General features: G+C 36.9%; 1 protein-coding gene across 3 annotated transcripts in view; it reads right to left on the bottom strand.

Annotated features, from left to right (window-relative positions):
* Positions 1-19320, bottom strand: part of LOC148645597 (TBC1 domain family member 2A) — a 343714-nt gene that overhangs the window by 58478 nt on the left and 265916 nt on the right. For all 3 annotated transcript variants that reach the window (XR_015928206.1, XM_088611885.1, XM_088611886.1), the window contains exons 11-12: positions 5861-6042; positions 537-676 (exon numbers count right to left, since the gene is read on the bottom strand). Coding sequence is in view for 2 of the 3 variants with exons in the window: in XM_088611885.1 (XP_088468011.1) it covers positions 537-676; positions 5861-6042 (322 nt within the window). In the remaining variant the exon portion in view is untranslated. The remainder of the gene's footprint in view (positions 1-536; positions 677-5860; positions 6043-19320) is intronic.

The raw sequence follows: 19320 nt of genomic DNA, 5'->3' as shown, positions 1-19320 counted from the left end.
ACATTTAATTGGTTGCTATAGACCCTCATGATATTTACACAAAGACTGGCTTTGATTCAAGAATGCAAAACTCCATATTTATCTTTAGGATTCACAGAGAATGAACTGAATTGAGAAATTCAGAGATCTTAGTCTTGTTAATGTCGATCAAGCCCAGAACCAAGTATTTAACATTAACATGCTCTAGTTTTGAAAGGAAATCTGTGATTATATCAAACAGTACAACCAAATAAGGTTATGCATCTTATTTTTGATTACACCATTTTCTCAGCAAACTATTGCAACTATGGCCAGTTTATTACACCAAAGAGCAGGTTGCTTTAAGCCAGACTCATAGGCTTCTGCAACATAAGTGATTTGGGTATCCTTCAATTAAAAGCAATTGCAGAATTTCAAATTATGTGAAATGCATCACTCATTGGAGCTTTCGTGTTGATCAGTGAAAACATTAGACATCACCAACCTATTCTCCACTGAGTGCAACAGTTACAATGTCCAAACTGAAAGAGTATAATAGAGGATTCTGTTCCACATACCGGTCCCCTGTAATCTCTCCATCTAGGTCCATGGAAGACGTGATGGTATTTCGCTGGCTCTGCACTGTTACCAGACCTTGGGATCGGAGTCTCTGGCTTGAGTCCTTAACGCTGGTGTTTATTTTTTTCCTCCTCTTAATCTAAAAACATGACAGGTAAAAGAAAAACAAGGTGAGAGTAAGGGGAAGCCAGCGAGACAAACTTGCCAGTACCAGATATGCTTGTTTAGATTTCATGTAGTGATGCCTCAGGTGGATGTGCAAAGTCTGTCAAAACAAACCGCTACAAAATGGCTATTCTTCTGCTCACTTATCATCACATCTTGCAGGTACACGGATGCTAAGCACAGGAAACATATTTGCAACTGGTGCATGGCAGAAAGAGCAAAAGACAGTCTAAGGTTAGGCGATTAGGAGGTGGATATAAAGAAGTTATAAACAATGGATGTTGTTTTTTTTCCCCAACTGTTTTTGTAAGCAATTATCCATGTTTCACCCATTTTACAAGCATAAATACATATAACCCACATGTACTGTTTTATATAAACACACAAACAACCACTTCATCATTAGCACGTCCACACAAAGCTGTTAAATTACTGCGGATGTGTAAAGTATGTTTCCTTAGGCAGGTGCCTTTCCATGTTTTTGTCAAGCATACTTATGCAGAAATAGAAGTGGAGATCCTGGTACCGGCATTTCTGTCACTTATGCAAAACAATTCCTAGCATGTTTGCTTCTAAATTACATAATATAAAATGAGATAGAGTACATTTACAACAAAAGTACTGATGATAAAAAATACCCATATGTAAATTGACTTGAGACTCCGACTCTAGACTTAAATGTTACTGAGCTTCTCATACAAAGTTATTTTTCTTCTCTCTGCACAGACAACGTCTGTATTGCGCGGTAGCCTGTAACGCTCAAACAAATGAGAATTTTCTGTCGAAGTGGAAAGTACTGACACCGATGTGGTAATTATGGTGGAAACACTTAGAATTTGCTGCACATAGTTTTCAGCCTGCATACTGTAGTAGTAGTGATGAGATAATCCCTAAGGCTTGCTTTTACTCATGGGAAACTTTGTAGGGCTTACTTTTCTCAAGGAAGACTAATGTTAAACAAGGAAAATGGGAAATTGATAAAAAACCTTAATGTAATGTTAATGTTTAATGCTTATGGGTTGCAAATCATTCTCACCTTACCTTTAAATGCACTGGGCCAGTTTATACCCACAGTTTCCAAAATCCAAGATATCAAGAACGAATACCCACATTGTACGAGTATCATGAAAACAGGGTAGTGTGAAGTATTAATTTACAGTACAAAAAACTACACTTCCTCTGCTAAAGATACTCATAATTTGTTCATGGAGACGTTTTGGAAATGATTTGCAGTTAAATGTTTAATATGCTGCTATGATGTGTCACAATAAGTACCACTGTGGTACTAAACTCCCAACCTGTTTAAATAATTTAAAACAAAACTGGCACAGTGGCTAGAAGCTTCCCAAACAAAAGACTTCCGTCCAAATGAGTTCTGACGCATTTGACCTTCCTCAAACGATATCATAGAGCAATGAGTGCAAGTGCTTTGTACAAAACACTGATAAGGGAATCATCTAGAAGCAAGAGGTCAGTCTCTGTAAAAATCATTTCAGAGTTAAGCACTCATTTTAAATTAAATTAAAGCACATTAAACAAGAATAGGCACCAGCTGAAATCTCTTCTTTGTGAGAAGATGGGAAAAGAGATAGTGAGCTCGTTTACTGCACATCTCGACAAAGCAACAGAACACTTAACATAATTGGAGGTGGATTCTTGATTCACTTTGGAGACTAGTTCCCACGTAATTTTAAATATGTTTTCGTGAAACAGTCTCATTTTATGTCCATTTGTCAGTGCACATGCTCTTAAACATGGGCAGGTATTAATCCCCCCTTTGACAGACAGATGCCTTTTGGAGCATCTCATTATCTTGTTTTTCCAACTCCAGAACTCCAAAATTCACAAATCTAAGAATGTTACATCCCATCATTATTATCCCAAACAAAAAGACTAGATTAAATATCCCAATAAATCAGTCCTCACTTTTGTTATCACTGGCATGTGAGGCAATATTTACAGCAGCTGTATTTGTAGAATGTTTGAAAGTTAATATTTATGTAGATGGTTTTTCAGATTGATCCTGGTTTAATGGAGCAGAACAGGAAAAATGATTCTGTATAGTTTTGAATGAATAGGAGCAGTGAAGGGATTCAATGGTAAAATTAATAAATTAAAGAAAATAATACATTTTGACCCAAACTGAGCTCTGTCTCAGGATCCCAAGCAAAGTTTATTCATCGCTGCACGTTTATTGGGCGAATTTTCAGTTGTTTGTGGATAACAAATGTGTGAGCTCTGTGCGAGACCTTTGTGCCATACAGTGCACATCAACTGGCCTGTCACTTCTACGAGAACCACAGATGCTATGCAAGAATGGAATGACCCCTCACCCTCAATCTTTTCTCTTCGTCTCCCCTTGCTACAAGGTTGATAAAGAGGTGTTGTATTTCTTAGCTTCTTTAGACTTCTCAATCTCATGAATTCACAACATGTTTTCTCTTCACAAAAAGATGAGATTGTGAGAGGGAGAGAGAAGAGTGGAAAAACATGAAACCTTCACATGATAGTCCTCTCCTTTTTTGCTCCCCATGGTTTCTGCCAAGATTCTGCTGGTTCTGAGAATAAAAAGGATTCTATTCTTCATTAAAGTAACACAAACCACTTGGAATCAAACTCTTTTCATTAGTAGCTTTTTGTACAAGACAGTGAAGATTACAGAGATGTAATCTTATTTTAAGCAATTCCGTACTTTGCCTTTACAGCACTGTTTTGATTGTCAGGCTAATGTGCCTGAAATGAATTCATCCTTTCTGGCAGGAAATAGGTATGTCGACTTGGAAAGATTTCAAGTGGGAACTGCACTGTGGATACAGTGTGTGTGGGCATGTTTTGCAGTTAACACAGGGACAAAATCCAGGAAAATGTCCTGAAGATGATAACCTCTGACAAACAGACAACGTGGGAACATCTCTACAATTCAAATTCTTTTTTATAAACCAAATGGCATCTTCTTTTAAATCTAAAAGTGCCAAGAGTTTGTGTGTCACGTCTATTTTCACATATGTATTTGGAGTTTCTTTGAGTGGAGATTGGAATATTAAATAAAAGTATAATGAAAATAAACAGGATGTCCCATGCATACAGGAAAACAAGTGTGTGTATATACCAAAATTGATTAAGCAAAAATGTTGATTTCTTCACATTTATACTCAGCCTCATAAGAGTTTTAAAAAAGTTTTAAAAGAATGCATTATTAAAAAAAATCCTACTGATACTACTGTATGTTTAAGTATGAGCTTACATAAGACTTGCAGAAACAACTATTTATGCACAGACAAAAATAGAGGCATTTCAGATACTAGAACCCAGGCACCAGGACCAACAGAACAAGAACAGAATTAAAAGAAAAAACAATATATGTGTATTTTGTATCATCTAAAGTTAGTTTCACAAACCACCGAGTATTGGACCAACAGATTTGGTCCCCAGTGATGGGGACACTATACTGTAAACAGGCGCCGTCCTTTGGATGAGACGTAAAACCGAGGTCCTGACTCTCTGTGGTCATTAAAAATCCCAGGGCGCTTCTCGAAAAGAGTAGGGGTGTAACCCCGGTGTCCTGGCCAAATTTCCAATTGGCCCTTACCAATCATGGCCTCCTAATACTCCCCCTCTATGAATTGGCTACATTACTCTCTGCTCTCCTCCCCACTGATAGCTGATGTGTGGTGAGCGTTCTGGCGCACTATGGCTGCCGTCGCATCATCCAGGTGGATGCTACACATTGGTGGTGGTGGAGGGGAGTCCCCATTACCTGTAAAGCGCTTTGAGTGGAGTGTCCAGAAAAGCGCTATATAAGTGTAAGTAATTATTATTATTATTATTATTGTAGGTATGTGAGTAAGGGGCATTGCTACACCACACTGCCATAGGAATAGTCCTGGAACTCAGGAGAATGACAATGACATGATAACAGTTACTTGTGCTTTATGAGTCAAGCACAATTGCAGATAAACTTCACAATTTCTTCTATTTTCATACACATTTAAAATAATGTTTACTAAAACACAGGGGGTAAGCTGTAAGCCTTGAAATTTGAAGTCTTCCTGAAGAATGTGCAGTTTTTCAAAAACTGGCCCTGCAACTAACAGAAAGCCTCCATTCTAACACCCTGCTAGAGCCTGTATATCTTCCAACCCTGAACAGCTATGTGAAAAATAGCTTTTTGCTATGAAATTTTAGAAGTAACTGCCAAAAGCTTCTTTCAAGTCGTTTTGTGCTGATTTCAAAACTGAGTGGCACTGTGAACCAGGCAGAATCAAAACCAGACATCCGTGAAAAACAAAAGTCAAACAGCAGCTCCTCAGCCTACATTTACATAATAGCCTTTAAAGCCTGTGGTTACCATTTCTGTCTGGTGCAATGATGCAAGGTTTGCTGGCATTTTCTCAGAATTAACCATTTTGACTTCATCCAGCTGTTTCTGCAGCTCAGAAAACCACATTCTTGAAATCTGTCAAAATCATTCACTACCCATTTGATATTTTAAACAAAATTAAAACAGGATTACAAAAAAACTACAACTCACTTGAATGTCTAATGCATAAGATAAATTCAATTTCAAAGCCATTGAAGACTTACTGAATATTGTTTAATCTTATTTTTGGGACTACAGTATGGCGTTATGCAAGACTTCAACAAAATACAGAGAAGAAGGTGTTGAGACACTGAATCATGAATCTAATTCAGTGCCATAATTACACCCAGTGACGACAACAACAGGCAGAGATGGTTTTATAAAGAAACAGAAATACAACTCTTAATTTTACTGCTTCATTGTAACGCACAAAATGACATTGGTAAAAAAAATCTAGTCTTCAGTGGCAAATAAATCTGATGGTTACCAGTACAAAAATATTTTCAAACAAACAAAAAATACTTCGTGAGAGGCCCCTTCCACTGAAAAATGAAACCTTTTGTTTCTTAAGTACCTACTAAATCAAGGCATTCTTCAGAGGATATAACAATACAGACAGAAATCCCATATTTCTGCTTTTGTTTTGCTGATGTGTTTTTCATTCAGAGGTCAGAAGGTAAGGGAGGGTACTGGATAGAATTAGGTTATGTCTACATTTCTATTCAGAAGACCGTAGGTAACAAAAAAAAAGTTTCTGTGCAGCCTTGAGCAATCCCACCAATCAGATGCAGAACTTACCTGTCCTCGCCTGAGAGAGGAGAATGAGCAGGGCTTTGAGCGAGAGGGAACAATTGGACTTCTGTGAATGGGGAGATTCTTCGTCTCCCTGCTGTCGTCCTCTTTGCCCGTGTCTCCCAGATACCGCCGGGCTGTCTCTAACACTTTGGCAAATAAGCTCTTGGGGGCACCTTCCACAGGTTCTGGAAATACATATGCAGACATGCATTCAGAAGACTTGATGATGAAAATAAATTGGAAGAAAAAAATATAAATGATCAAATTAAGCAGGGATTCAGGATCTTTATGGTACCTTCTCTTTGTAATGTTGTCCACTTGCAAATAAAGGGGATGTACATTTCATAAACAAGCTTTGTAGAACAGACAAGAGGAGTGTTCTTCTTTTAACAATTTATTGCTTGTCATGTTATTGTTCATCGGCAATGATACTGGTCAATGATACTACTAAATTGATGTAAGCATGCTACCATCTAACATAGCTCTGCAAGCAAATTCCAGTCTTTGACTATCATTTCATCTAGGGCCTAAGGCATACAGGCATAAAAGTTTGGTTTTTATTTGTGTATAGTAAGATCTGTTGGTTTAATATTACAATGTATTGTATATCACAGATGATAGATTTAACCCAACAGCCCATTCTGTTTACAGATTGACAACCAATTAGTGTTTTACCATTGGTATTGATTTATTGAACAGGTAACGTTTCATTAAAAACTCTTACCATTGTGAAGCTTTGAAGTAGAAGTTGATACAAAAAAATGCAAAAAGGCTATTTTAATTCTGGAGTTGGACAGCAAACATTTTTTTTCCCCCGTTTATGCTGCTCTGTTTGATATCAGCCAACATGTATCACCTTTATTCAAAAAGGTCCAGGGAGTTAGTATTTACAGAAGTGATGTGACGCATGTCTTAGAGACAACAGTGTTGTCACTGGGATACCCACCCCAGACAACCCCAGTGAGACCTGGCCAGTGGTGCACCCCAGCACAGAGAATTCTGGTCAGACTGGAGGCACGACAAACCCAAAGCTCAATCATCGATATTGGCTGGATTACACAGCTCAGCCCACACTTTGAACAAATGACTTTACTGGGGGGTTCCAAGTAGCTCCACCAGTAATTGACATATCCTATATCAAGTCCTCTATTTTGCACCAAAGTAGCATTGTTTCAAAACAGACTAAAACATTACCAGGTACCATCATCAGAAAATATTTGCAGGTGAACACAATGGTAGGAAACGTGTGCATTACTGAGACTTAGTATATCAGTACACTGGACATCACCAAGTTTGAAGTGACTGCTTTACCATCTTCCGAGAGGCATTATAAAATGTAACAAGGTATTGGCACCCATACTCGTGTTTTTTCTTAAAATATTGCTCAGTGCATACAGACTGCACAGCAACTGACCTGATCACAGGCTGTGTTGCTTCATTGACTCCTAGCCCAGTTGTTTTAGCCAGACATTTCCTCTTCTCATCAACCTCCTGTGTCACGGGTACATGGTTCAGAATCAGCCCTTGATGCCTCCAACAGAAATGCCAAACGTCCACAGCCTTGACCAGATATTATCATGTTTCCCAAAGCAGAAACTACTCCTGGACAACTCTCATCAATGTGATCTCCAGATATGGTATCTTATTTGATTACCTGCTGTAATCAACCTCCTTCAGCCATCACATCATTGTGGAATAACGAGGGGAATCTTTCCCAAACATCTGGATTTCCTGTGCTCACAAATTTAATTAGCAGTGAATCCTTGCTTGTGCAGAAAGTGGTACAAGATTGCTCATGTTTGAAAATTCAAATTTTATTACACAGCAAGCTTTCAATAATGTGGAGAAAACAAATAATAGTCTGTGAAGGCCCCTTGTAGTAAAACCTAATATTGAAGCATTTTAACCTCTAAAGTACCCAAACAACAAGTTTCACAATTAATTTACAAAAGCCACAAAAAATAATTTACAAAGAATTTTCAATTCAATAAACCACACGCAATTTATTCAAAAGTAAAAAGAATAAGTTATTTGAAAATCTGTTGGTTTAATTTGATTTCACAAAATCAAAGTTTCTTTTTATTAACTGGAAAATGTAACACCACAACTTCTCAGCCTTTTCTTTTGTTTTCTATGCAGTGTTCTTCAGGTGCATTCAGAATTTTCCTTTTTTTTATTGCTGTGAACTTCAAAGATGACAAGTAATTGCATGCATCCAAATCTTGTGACATTCCTAAGGCTACAAGCAAGGGTAACTCACCTCCGAAATGCTGCAAGCATTTCAGTTTTTCCCATTAAATATAGAAAAGGTAGAACTACAGATCCTGCTTTAGTAAGGTTTCTTTCATCATTTGCTTACAAAACAGCTACAGGCAACCTCATTAGTGCTTTATAGGTTTGTTTTAGCTTTTGTGAAGATCAACAGTCCTAGAACAAGATTTTTAAACCTTATGCAATGTAGATATAGTGCTTTTGGGGTATACATTAAAAGAGCAATGAAAGGGAAACTTAAGCATACACAAGAAAAAATGTCAAAAAAGCAGAAAGAAAAGTTTTATTACAGAGCCTTATGGTGCATCAGTATATACCTTAGGGGAAACTGATAATTCTGTCCTGAGACTGCGGAAAGAATCTATACTTCAGAAGAATTCTGTACTGTGCATTTGATCTGCTCAAGTCAAAACGGAACATCCAGTAGGCTTAAATGATCATTCAAATTTTGCAAGAGGGATATTCAGCAGCCGTCACAAAGTAAATGATTTAAAATTATCTCATAATTCTTATATAATAATTTAATTCAAGGTAGATAAGTAGTCAATGTTACTCTTCTATCATTTCACTCCTTAATTATGCTGAATTCTTCTATTTTGTTTGTTCTTATCCTGTCATATAGTGTTTTAACTAAACTTTCTAGTAAAACACTCACTCTGCAGTTATCCTATGCTTTATAATAATAATAATAATAATAATAATAATAATAATAATAATTGCTTACACTTATATAGCGCTTTTCTGGACACTCCACTCAAAGCGCTTTACAGGTAATGGGGACTCCCCTCCACCACCACCAATGTGCAGCCCCACCTGGATGATGCGACAGCAGCCATAGTGCGCCAGAACGCTCACCACACATCAGCTATCAGTGGGGAGGAGAGCAGAGTAATGTAGCCAATTCATAGAGGGGGATTATTAGGAGGCCATGATGGGGTAAAGGCCAGGGGGGAAATTTGGCCAGGACACCCGGGTTACACCCCTACTCTTTTTTTCGAGAAGCGCCCTGGGATTTTTAATGACCACAGAGAGTCAGGACCTCGGTTTTACGTCTCATCCGAAGGACGGCGCCTGTTTACAGTATAGTGTCCCCGTCACTATACTGGGGCATTAGGACCCACATGGACCGCAGGGTGAGCGCCCCCTGCTGGCCCCACTAACACCTCTTCCGATGCGTTCAGTGCCAATTTCTTGACAAGAACAAACAAGTGCATCTGTCCAGGATGCTTTTTGACTACTGGAATAACATGCAACGCATGTTTATACCAGTTACCGGAATATCCTGCATTAATCCAATGGAAGGCAAAAAGCAATATCAAGTCTTCTGAGTTGAGTTTGACTCTACAGTGCGATGCATTCAAAAGGATAACAACCTTCACCTTCAATGTAATTACTGTAAATGTTCTGGGAGTTGTTTTTTTTTTAATTGTTAATGCTAGATTATAAGATATGTTGTGCCATATAGATACCATTCAATTTCTGCACAATCTTTTCGTAAGAGATGGATACTTTTCTGTGCCACTTCTCACAGCATTTTTGCGGACACTGGAAAGAACAATAGCCTTTGAAAGATACTTTTAACAAGCTGACAAGGACAACGGTCACTCAGAAAGTTTTTCTTTAAAAGTAAAAAGTGTTTTGAAAACAGTGGCGAGGTCAAGTGAAGAACGCCGTTCTTAGTATCAGTTCCAAAAATTCTGCTTAGACACAAAGGCAATGGAAAGGTGGAATCACTGGAAGGCTTTTTAGCAGAAGGCCAATTTAACCATAAAACTAAGGTTACAACAAAGCTATTAGCTATTAAATCCTTTTGTACGAGTTGCACCAATGAACAAAAAAGAAAAAATGATCTTCTGCCTTCTTCACCTGGTATATGAGGAACAGAAATGGTAAAAAAAAAAAGTTGCCTAACATCATAAAACACATTAATTAAAGTATCACTAAATATTAGTGGCGTGAAAAATTAAGGAATTGAAAATTCTTCAAAAGCCACCAGATTTGCATGAAGATCGGAGAAAAATTACAAACGAGATGCTTAGATTATGCATGTACCACATTTTCTTCCATTAAATACATCTCGGGATAAACTCTTGGCACTGTGATTGCAGAATGATTCAGTGAGGAAGATAATAGGCTAATGTACTCCCTTAGTGTCACCACCCCCAGTCCCATAATCCAAGCTCCAGTGAGAAGACAGTTTTTCTCAAAAGGTGAGCCGCGGTCTAAAAGACTAGTCCTAAATTACTTCTAACCTTCCAACTTACATTGAATTCCTGAAGGTAAGTAAGAAGGTAAAGACATCTAAACTCCTGGGGATTAATGAGGTGATTATTTGCATAGTTTTAATTTACAGAAGTAAGATTAACAATGACAAAGCCAGGTTAATATGTACAAGGCTGTTTCATTTAACCCTGTTTTTTCTGAAGTAAAGACTGTAAAAAAAACAGCAGGTTCAGACAAAGCCTACCACTTTGTCTGAACAGGCCACCCTCTTACAAGACCACTGCCCAAAAGAACTTAACTGACATACACAACCTAAAAACCTGACTCTTTGATGCTGAAGAGAAGCTAATTACATTTCAGACTTTTCCAGTCCTGTTTAAAAGCTTAACAAATCCTAATTGGGTATCCACTACATATTCCTCTGTGTTACTAATGCACGCTCCCAGCTAGCACTCATTTTCTCAATCGGTGAACAGCATTTTTCCCCATAAAACATGTACCTCGACAATGAAGAAACTGCATAAAATATATTTACAGCTACTGTCTCTGTTGGATGCTAGGATATGTCAAAGCAACATACAATTAGCTAAGGATTCTGAAAGTAAGCAAATGGAACAGGGGCTGTATAAATGAGAACATAACATCTCAATTTTCAAAACTTAATTAAGAGAAAATTCCAAGCGGCATTAACAGTAATACAGAAAATACTTACATTAAGAAGAAACTACAGGACTGCATAATTTGGAAAAAGCTTTGATATTTCAACTCAAATATAAGTAATATTTTTGGGTGACTGCAAACAAACTGTCCTGCTTATACATGCAGAACTTTAACCACCCATTTCTTAAAACACGCTCTTATGCTTAAACATCTAAAACCACCTTGTTTTAGACAGGGGCTAACATGAAGCAAACCATCTCAAAGATACAGGACATTAATGACTGCTCCGAAGATAAACATCTGCACCAAAATTGTCTTCAGAAAAGCATAATGACCTTGTTCAGTATTTCAGAACATACTGTATGCCTCCCTTTCACAAGATTCAGATGAGCTGCTTGGTGGTTCTTTCAGACTGTCTCAGCCCCTAGATCCCTATTCACAGCTTGGGTGAAGGTAAGAGCAAGGATATGTTCAGGAGTGCAGACAAAGAAACATCAAAATTCCTTCTGAGATCTACAGTATTTGTGTCTTGGAGGCACATCTTAAGCTTACTTTGAAATTCTAGAGGACTACTTGTAGAAGAAGAAAAAACATTTTTCTGGCTAGATCTGTACATTAATATAAATGACCTGACAGAGACAGCCCCCTGGCTTTTAAAAAAACTTATTTCAAGTATATAAATAGTATAGGATGTGTTTTTTCTTTAAATGGTACAGGGTTTGGAGGTAAAACAAAAGTGTCTTTATACATTACAATCAGTAAAAAATCACATTGAATACACTGACTTTTAACAGTACGTACAAATACAGAATATATGTATTTGAGCACTTTTTTTTAAAAATAAAAAACCTTTAATACTTGATGTGCAATTTAATTTTGAAAAATATGACCTTTCAATTGAAAGGTTGCAGTAGTTACTCAGCACTCTACAAACAAGGAAGCAAAGCACTTCTTTGCAAAGTACTTTGCAGACAACATTCTTTAAGAATTGAACAATATGGATGTTTTATTATCATACAAAATTGTTATATTATACATAAATAGCTTATCACAGTTTATGAGGTTTATTGAAAAGGAGACAGTAGATCTGCTCCTTGTGTGCAGCTTTAATCTGGGCTGCTTACCAATGAAAATATGTAATGTTTCTAATATCAAATATTAGCTTTACAAATACAAAAATATGCAAAATAACAGTTTTGGAAATATATGAAGAACTGTTTGTTAAAATTACTAAGCTTACATTTTATATTTACTGTATATTGTTTTAGCAATTAAAACACAATAACATTTTCATTAACTTATTTTACTAATAGAGTAAGTAGATTTGTAAGCTACATTACATTTGTAGCCCAATACAAAAAAAAAACAACTTTGACTTAATCTGTAGATTGCTTAACTTCAGTGCTAAAAAAAGTCAGTATGGTATCCTTTGGTACCACTAAAGTTGACATTCAGTATTTGAATTGAACCCCTTGGTTTAGGAAAATGACTGCAGAAACAGTTAATCAAATATAAAGAAAAGTAAAAGGCAAATTCACCTATAATTCAGTGGTACTTGAAATAAATATACAACATAACCTCTGGTCAGAGGACATTTGGAATGCAAATCTTCACAGAAACCTAAAGACTGCCTATTCTGCAGAAAAGAATGCAATTTAATTAAAACACAAAGAATCACAGCAAAAATGGGAAATTCACTTCAGTCTTTGTGTCTGTCAATTAACCTAAGATACCACGGAATGTACTGTAGCTTTGTGCCTCAGTTATAAAGCATAACTGTTAAAAAATCTAGATAGGTTTTTTTAAATGACTTGATTAACAATGTCAGAGTGTTTATATAGATTATACATCAAATATGAAGGCCGGTGCTCTGAAACTCAATAAACATGAATCATTTCAATAAAGAAAATCTTATCTGTATGTTAAAAGGTGGAGGCTTCAGCCTTGCATCTAAGACAAGAATTTTCGGTAATCCTTATGTTTCTTGACCTTGAAATGGAACTCTAATAAATACATAAAGACAATCTGCCAGAACAGGAGAGTGCAGTTAGTTTTAAACAGTCCATATCGGTCCTGTGCCTGGAGTAGAATGGCAGTGAGCCATGCCCTCTCACTTTCAGCTTCGTAAGCATATAAAACTTTCAGTGATTATTAAGTGCCAATAAAGACTGCATTACAGTAAAGCTTAGATGTTTCAGGCTATGACCCTAAGATTATGAAAAGCATTGGTATATCAATTTCATTACAGATTCCCTCACAGAGAAGGAATCCACTAAAAAGCAGAGTAAAAATTCACATGAAGGTTTTTTTTTCTACCTTCGAAGATGTCACATCTCTGTAGTTTTTTTTACCTACATTCCATTATCTCAGCTTCAAGTCACAGCTTAATAATGAAATTCAAGGTCAGTGGCTAAAAAAAAAAATCTACATGGATGAAAAGCTTGCATTAACAAAAGATCTGTGTTGGATTCCCAATACCAAATGTCAGGTGATAGTATTCTATCCTCATGTCATCTCTTGGACATACTATAAGCGAAAATCGATTACTGCCTCTAAATTGCCTTCAGAAATGTAGTTCTAACTAAGAACGGTTTTCCTCTTCTATGGCTTCAGTGGCAAAGAGTTACTGGAACTCAATTAGCTCTGGTTTCTGTTTTTTTTCCCCTCAACTATTTAAAAGGAGATACTTTTTGCATAGAACTGCTTATTTATGGGACTGCAAAAGGCCATTATTTAGTTCAATATTTATACCCAAGGAGTGTGACAAATCAGAAAATGATTAGAAAAAGCATAGGCTGCTGAAAACTCTGCTGAAAGTTTTCAAGAATGTTTAGACTCCTGTCTGTAGCTATAGCCACACTACAATGACGTACAATTGCAGCCCAAACAGTACAGCATGTGTCCCACTCACAGCCCGATAGCTGGAGTTTACTTAATTGCACAAATAATAAACATTGCTTGCCTAGCAACCACCTACCTTGGTAACTTAAAACAGGAACCATGCTAAATAGAGATTAAATAAAATAGTTCCTTGGTTAAACCCACGCAGATCCACAAATTCATATCCTGAATCACATTTTAGAGCAGCTACTTTTTCTGGACTCCCGATTAATTGAAAGATTAATTAATTTGGGATTAATTTTAATCTGCACTTTGACTTCATTATATTCTTTAAAGAGTATTAATGCCTGCAAAGTATACTTTCTTTTTCCTGCATAAATTACAATGAGGTCATTATGTTGAAGTGCCAAACTATTGCTAAGCTTGTAACATCCAGTCCTACAGGTTGAATCACTCAGAGACACTTATGCATTACAGGTAAACATCTTAAGGAGATTCACTGAATTCATTAAAGTTTAAAATGAAGTAAGTTTATGGGAGATGAACCTAAAATGCATGAAGGCAATGGGCTTGAGTGGTACTTACTTCAAACATGAACCAATGGACTAATCTGTATAAATAAAGCATATACTAAACTTAAGCATTAACACATTTATTTTCGACAAAGGCAGCAAAACCAACCTGTGCTTTTATGTGCAGCAAAATCAGCCGTGCATATGGAGTGTATACCCATACAGAGGCACATCACAGCATGCATGTGAGGGAGGCACGGTCTCATGAATATCTTACAGTGTGTGCTACAGTTTCTGCTCAGCTCTCAGAAGACAAGCTTCAGGAACCTTGTTTAAAGACCACCCCGGCCCTAGAGCTGTGGCACTGCCCCTGGGCCCGAGTGCCGTTTGTGAGTATTGTACAACAGGACAGGGGGGAGGGGGGGAGTGGAGGGCCCAGGCTCTCACATCCTTGCCGTTTCTCCTTTTGACACTCACTAGCCTCTTTGTTTCACCCATTCACTCCCATCGGCTTTCCCAGCGGGCACTCCAGACCCCAGCGGTACTGCCCAAAGTGGGGGGTAGTTTCAGATAATGTGCAACGTGAAGGTGAAAGCACCAAAAGAATGCAACTCGGTACTCGAGATATGCGAAGGGCTTGGATCCATTTAATTATCTCATTTTCAAAAAAAACCCTCTCCTCTGAGACTTGCCAACATCTCCAAATGTAGCCGAGTAGCAATATGGAAAAAACCAGTAGAGCCTTACAAAACAAGCCTTTGAGCCAGTTTTAAAAAAAGACTTAAAATTAAATGGATCCTTTAAAAAAAGTTAATATAGAATCTGTATAAATTTGAAAACAAGTTATAAATAATATATTCCTATACAGAACAAAAAAGAATGTGTGTTGACAACTTGTTTGTCCATTTATAAATAAAAAGACTGATTGTGCTAGAAGCAACTTGCTTTTATGGCACACAGGTTGAAGGCATTCTGTAAACCAAAATTAAATGGAGAAATTTCCTCTAAGTGAAAAATTACAGACATCAATTTAGCTGCTATAAGACCATTGTAAAATGGTGCTTTTTCCGAGACCTAACTGTGCACAAAATAATCAATGTACAGTATGACAGCCTTGAGGGCAACATTATTTTCTGCAGCGATGATGAAGGTATTTTGCTGGTTTCTTTTGAGAGGAATGTTTTTTCTTCCCAGGCAGTACTGAATGTTTCTAAACAACATCCCACGTTAAAAAAAAAAAATGTACAACACATGAGTCACTGTAACTTTGCAGAGCTGATCTTTGGCATAGCACACACTGCTATCACTTGAGACCTTTCTTAAGTAGCACACATTAGCATATTTTCTGCAGACTAATGCGCTTCATATTTCAGTAACCTAAAAGCAACAGTAAGCTGATGCGCTGATGTGGACTTACTTCTGAAGCACTGGCACAGATACCTGAAGGCTATAGCAGAGAGACTGCCTTTGTATACCAGGATCAATCTGGAGAGAAGTAGATTTGAAAAAAAAAAAAAATAAATGATGCTCTTCTAGGCCAATGATAATAAAAGACCCACCTGTGAGCCTGGAGTAGTGTTGGAAGCCATGATGTTGAGTAATAAAGTAACATGACCTGCAGCCCTGTGCAGTGCAATCATTATGGTTAACAAATTACATGCAGGTGCCATGTGAGCTCACACAACTATCGCTGAACATTTTTAGTATCAAAGAGCACAAAATACTGTAAAAGAAAAACTGCAGTACGAGAATAGAATAGTTTCTTTCTCTTTACCACATGTAAGGAAACAAAAAATCGAATTGCTGTGTAAACGCATTGTAAACTACTGCTCAGCACACAAACATCTACATAGAAGCACAGTATGCCAAAAAGGGCTTTTTTGTGCTAGCAGAAGACAGACTGGCACAAAAGCAAAAGAAGTTCATTTGCTTTCATTTATAATTATTAATATAAGATCTGCACCCATTTAAGATGTCCAGACACTTAAGCAACACTTGACAAGAATGTTTTTTTAGGAAAGGTATTCTATTATTAATGTTACTACAATAATATTAGGTAACCAACATATCCTTAAGCAACCATTTCTCATACACAATATTATCTAATATTCATAGACCCCAAATCTACACTGGCACATATCTGGATGGTATGATACAAAGTGAAAAAACACTACAGTGGTACAACAGGAAACAAGATAAGGAATGAAAGGAACTCTGCAAAACAGATTTCCAAACTAAAGAATATAGAAAAGGCAGCCAATAAATTAGAAAAGCCAGCATTCAGATAATGGAAATTATTCCCTCAAGATAAATCTGCTCCAGAAGAAACAATGGAGACTATCTGTTGTGCCACAACGTATTGTTCTTCTCTGACCATTTTGTTTTTAAAACCTTTTGTAGCATGGGGTAGTTACACAAGAAAGTTTTTACAGCCCTGTCTCTGCATGCACTCATTTAAAAGCGTGATTTGTTTTCTGCAAATTAGAACTTTAAAACGTATAAAGAAAAATACAGAGGAAGCATCTATCCCTCTGCAAGTGTGACAAAAGGCGTGCTGGGAAAACTTTTATAAAAGCACAAGGTTCAGCAATTGCAAATGCCGTCTTCTAGCACTCTGCCTCCTTTTTCAATGTGGCCCTGCAGAAGCCCTGGACTGGGCCCGGAGAGGACACAGTGGTCTCTACACACACTAATCCCATACTTAGATCTTAACAGAGGCCTATTACATGGTGTATTTTGCTACAACATCTAGTCCACTTCTGGTTAATTTGCGATCTTCTAGTTATATACTATATGTGGTATTCGCTTATGTATTATGTGTATTCAAGACTCTTGGAAGAAATACGAGGTAGACAGATTTACTCTTAAATCTTTTTTTACACACGATCCTGCTTTTTCACTGAACTCATTATAAAACATTACCTTTATATACAAGAAGTCTAACACTGTACAGTTATCTAAAGAAAATGTCCAAGTATTTGCCTCAAAAGTGAAGCTTTAAAAAATATATATTTATTAAAATGTTTGCTTCTATAGTCCTTGAGGAACATTGGTTAAACAAAATGTTCAATAAACTTTAATCCCCTTATAATAAGAAAGAGATTGCTGGTAAGAGCCTCTAGGCAACATAATCCAGGCCAAGGGACTTGACTGACGGAAATATCCAAAAAAAGGCATGGGTGCACCAGCCGCCCACAGCCTTTGTCAATTAACATTACCATGTGGAACCTGAAATTGAAAGGATTAGGCATTCTGCATGGAACCCACTGCAGAAAAAAAGAAAGCCTGTCTGAGTTTATATCATCTCAATCCCACCTTTTCACAGATGAGACAGCCTTTTCAAAATTTTAATTCATAAATAAAGAATATCCTAGGGTTATTAAGGGTCATAAAGTTCACATACCTGCAGGGAAGGCATTCAAATGATGCAGTACCTGAGCAAAAAGGAATGCAGAGCCTTTTCTTTGATCTGCTAATACAATGAAAATGTCAAAGTGGCATTATTTGAACTTATTTTGATTCACTTAAGCTGAAACATAGAAATCCTAAATGAATTCTCTCAGTGTTATAACATTGAAGCCTGAATAATATTTAAATGCAAAACTAAATAGAGGATACACAGCATTTACAATCATCTAAAATGGAAAGCCATTTGAATTCACTTTTAACTTGAGCTAACATACTGTAAGAGGATATTCCTTGTACACTGTGAAAACCATAAAATTGCCAGTTTAAAGCAACGTATGGAAAAAGCTTTCAGATACAGTAGGTCTTGCCTCAGCACAAAACATCACTTTCTGAGTTGTGTTCTCTGAATGGTTACCTTTCTTGGTCTAAGAGGTATGAAACATGCACACTTTCATCAGACAAGCTTGCAGATCCTCAAGCACTTTGAAAAGATTCAAGTTCCAAGTCAATTTAAGTTTTAACTAACTTTTATATTGTTACATTCTTCAAAAGACAGCTGGCTTTTTTCTGTAAATTAATGAGATGATTTGTACAGAATTACAGAACGCCTAAGCAGACATTTGGAGATCAAGACACAAAAGAACGGAAAATTGAAATCCATCCCTTTCCGCTACCACTACCATTTAACTTAATAAAGATGGAAATCAAGAAGGGGTAAAATGATTGGATTGTCTAGGAAGTAAAAAGCTTTCGAACTAATCTTAAACATTTTAGCCAAGTCACTCCCTAGACAAGGCTCAACCCTTCTAGCCAAAGGGTAGAAAACAGAGGGCATTGATTTTTTGAGTCTAATAAACTTCAAAAAGCACTTGTATTATACAGTAATAATAAAAAACGAAAATCGTGTGATTGAAAACTGAAAATAAAAACACATTTTGGATTAAACGATGACCTATATTCTGGAAAGACTCCTTATTTCACAGCACAGGTCTCAGCATCAGGCCCCATGTCTAGTTTCCTGTGATAAAGTCAAGCACCACTAATTATATTAAGACCAAACTTTTAGATTATATCTAAATTCATCACAAAACCACAGAAAAAGTGGCAAAAGACGTTAATAGGTCTACTCTCATAATGACAAGGAGATTTTCTTCAACATGCCTAAACAAGCCATCATCTTGCAGCTGTCTCTAATTTCACAGTTGGATGTTTTTCTATAGTTACAACACGTGCAAAGGTAAAACACTGGCTAGACTAAATAAATAATTGCAACTGTTTTTGGTTTACCTATGCATTAAATCATAATTGCTGCCCTGGCAGAAAACAAAAGGGGCTGATCGTTTCGGAAACATGTTTGAGCGGGAGAGGTGAAAAGACCACACAGATGTTGCGGTCAAAATGTTATTGGAATTTCCTAGAGATTAACCCCCATTCTAAAATAATAAAAACCTATATGGTATTACTCCAAACAGTTCAACCTACATTAGTGTACAGTAGGGATTGCCATTATTGCTAACAACTTTCAAACAGTATTAAAGTAATTGGCCT

This window comes from Lepisosteus platostomus, chromosome 18, assembly GCF_059453375.1.
Source record: "Lepisosteus platostomus isolate fLepPlt1 chromosome 18, fLepPlt1.hap1, whole genome shotgun sequence".
In the NCBI taxonomy this organism is placed as follows: Eukaryota; Metazoa; Chordata; class Actinopteri; order Semionotiformes; family Lepisosteidae; genus Lepisosteus; species Lepisosteus platostomus.
This window is presented reverse-complemented; position numbering and strand designations above follow the sequence as displayed.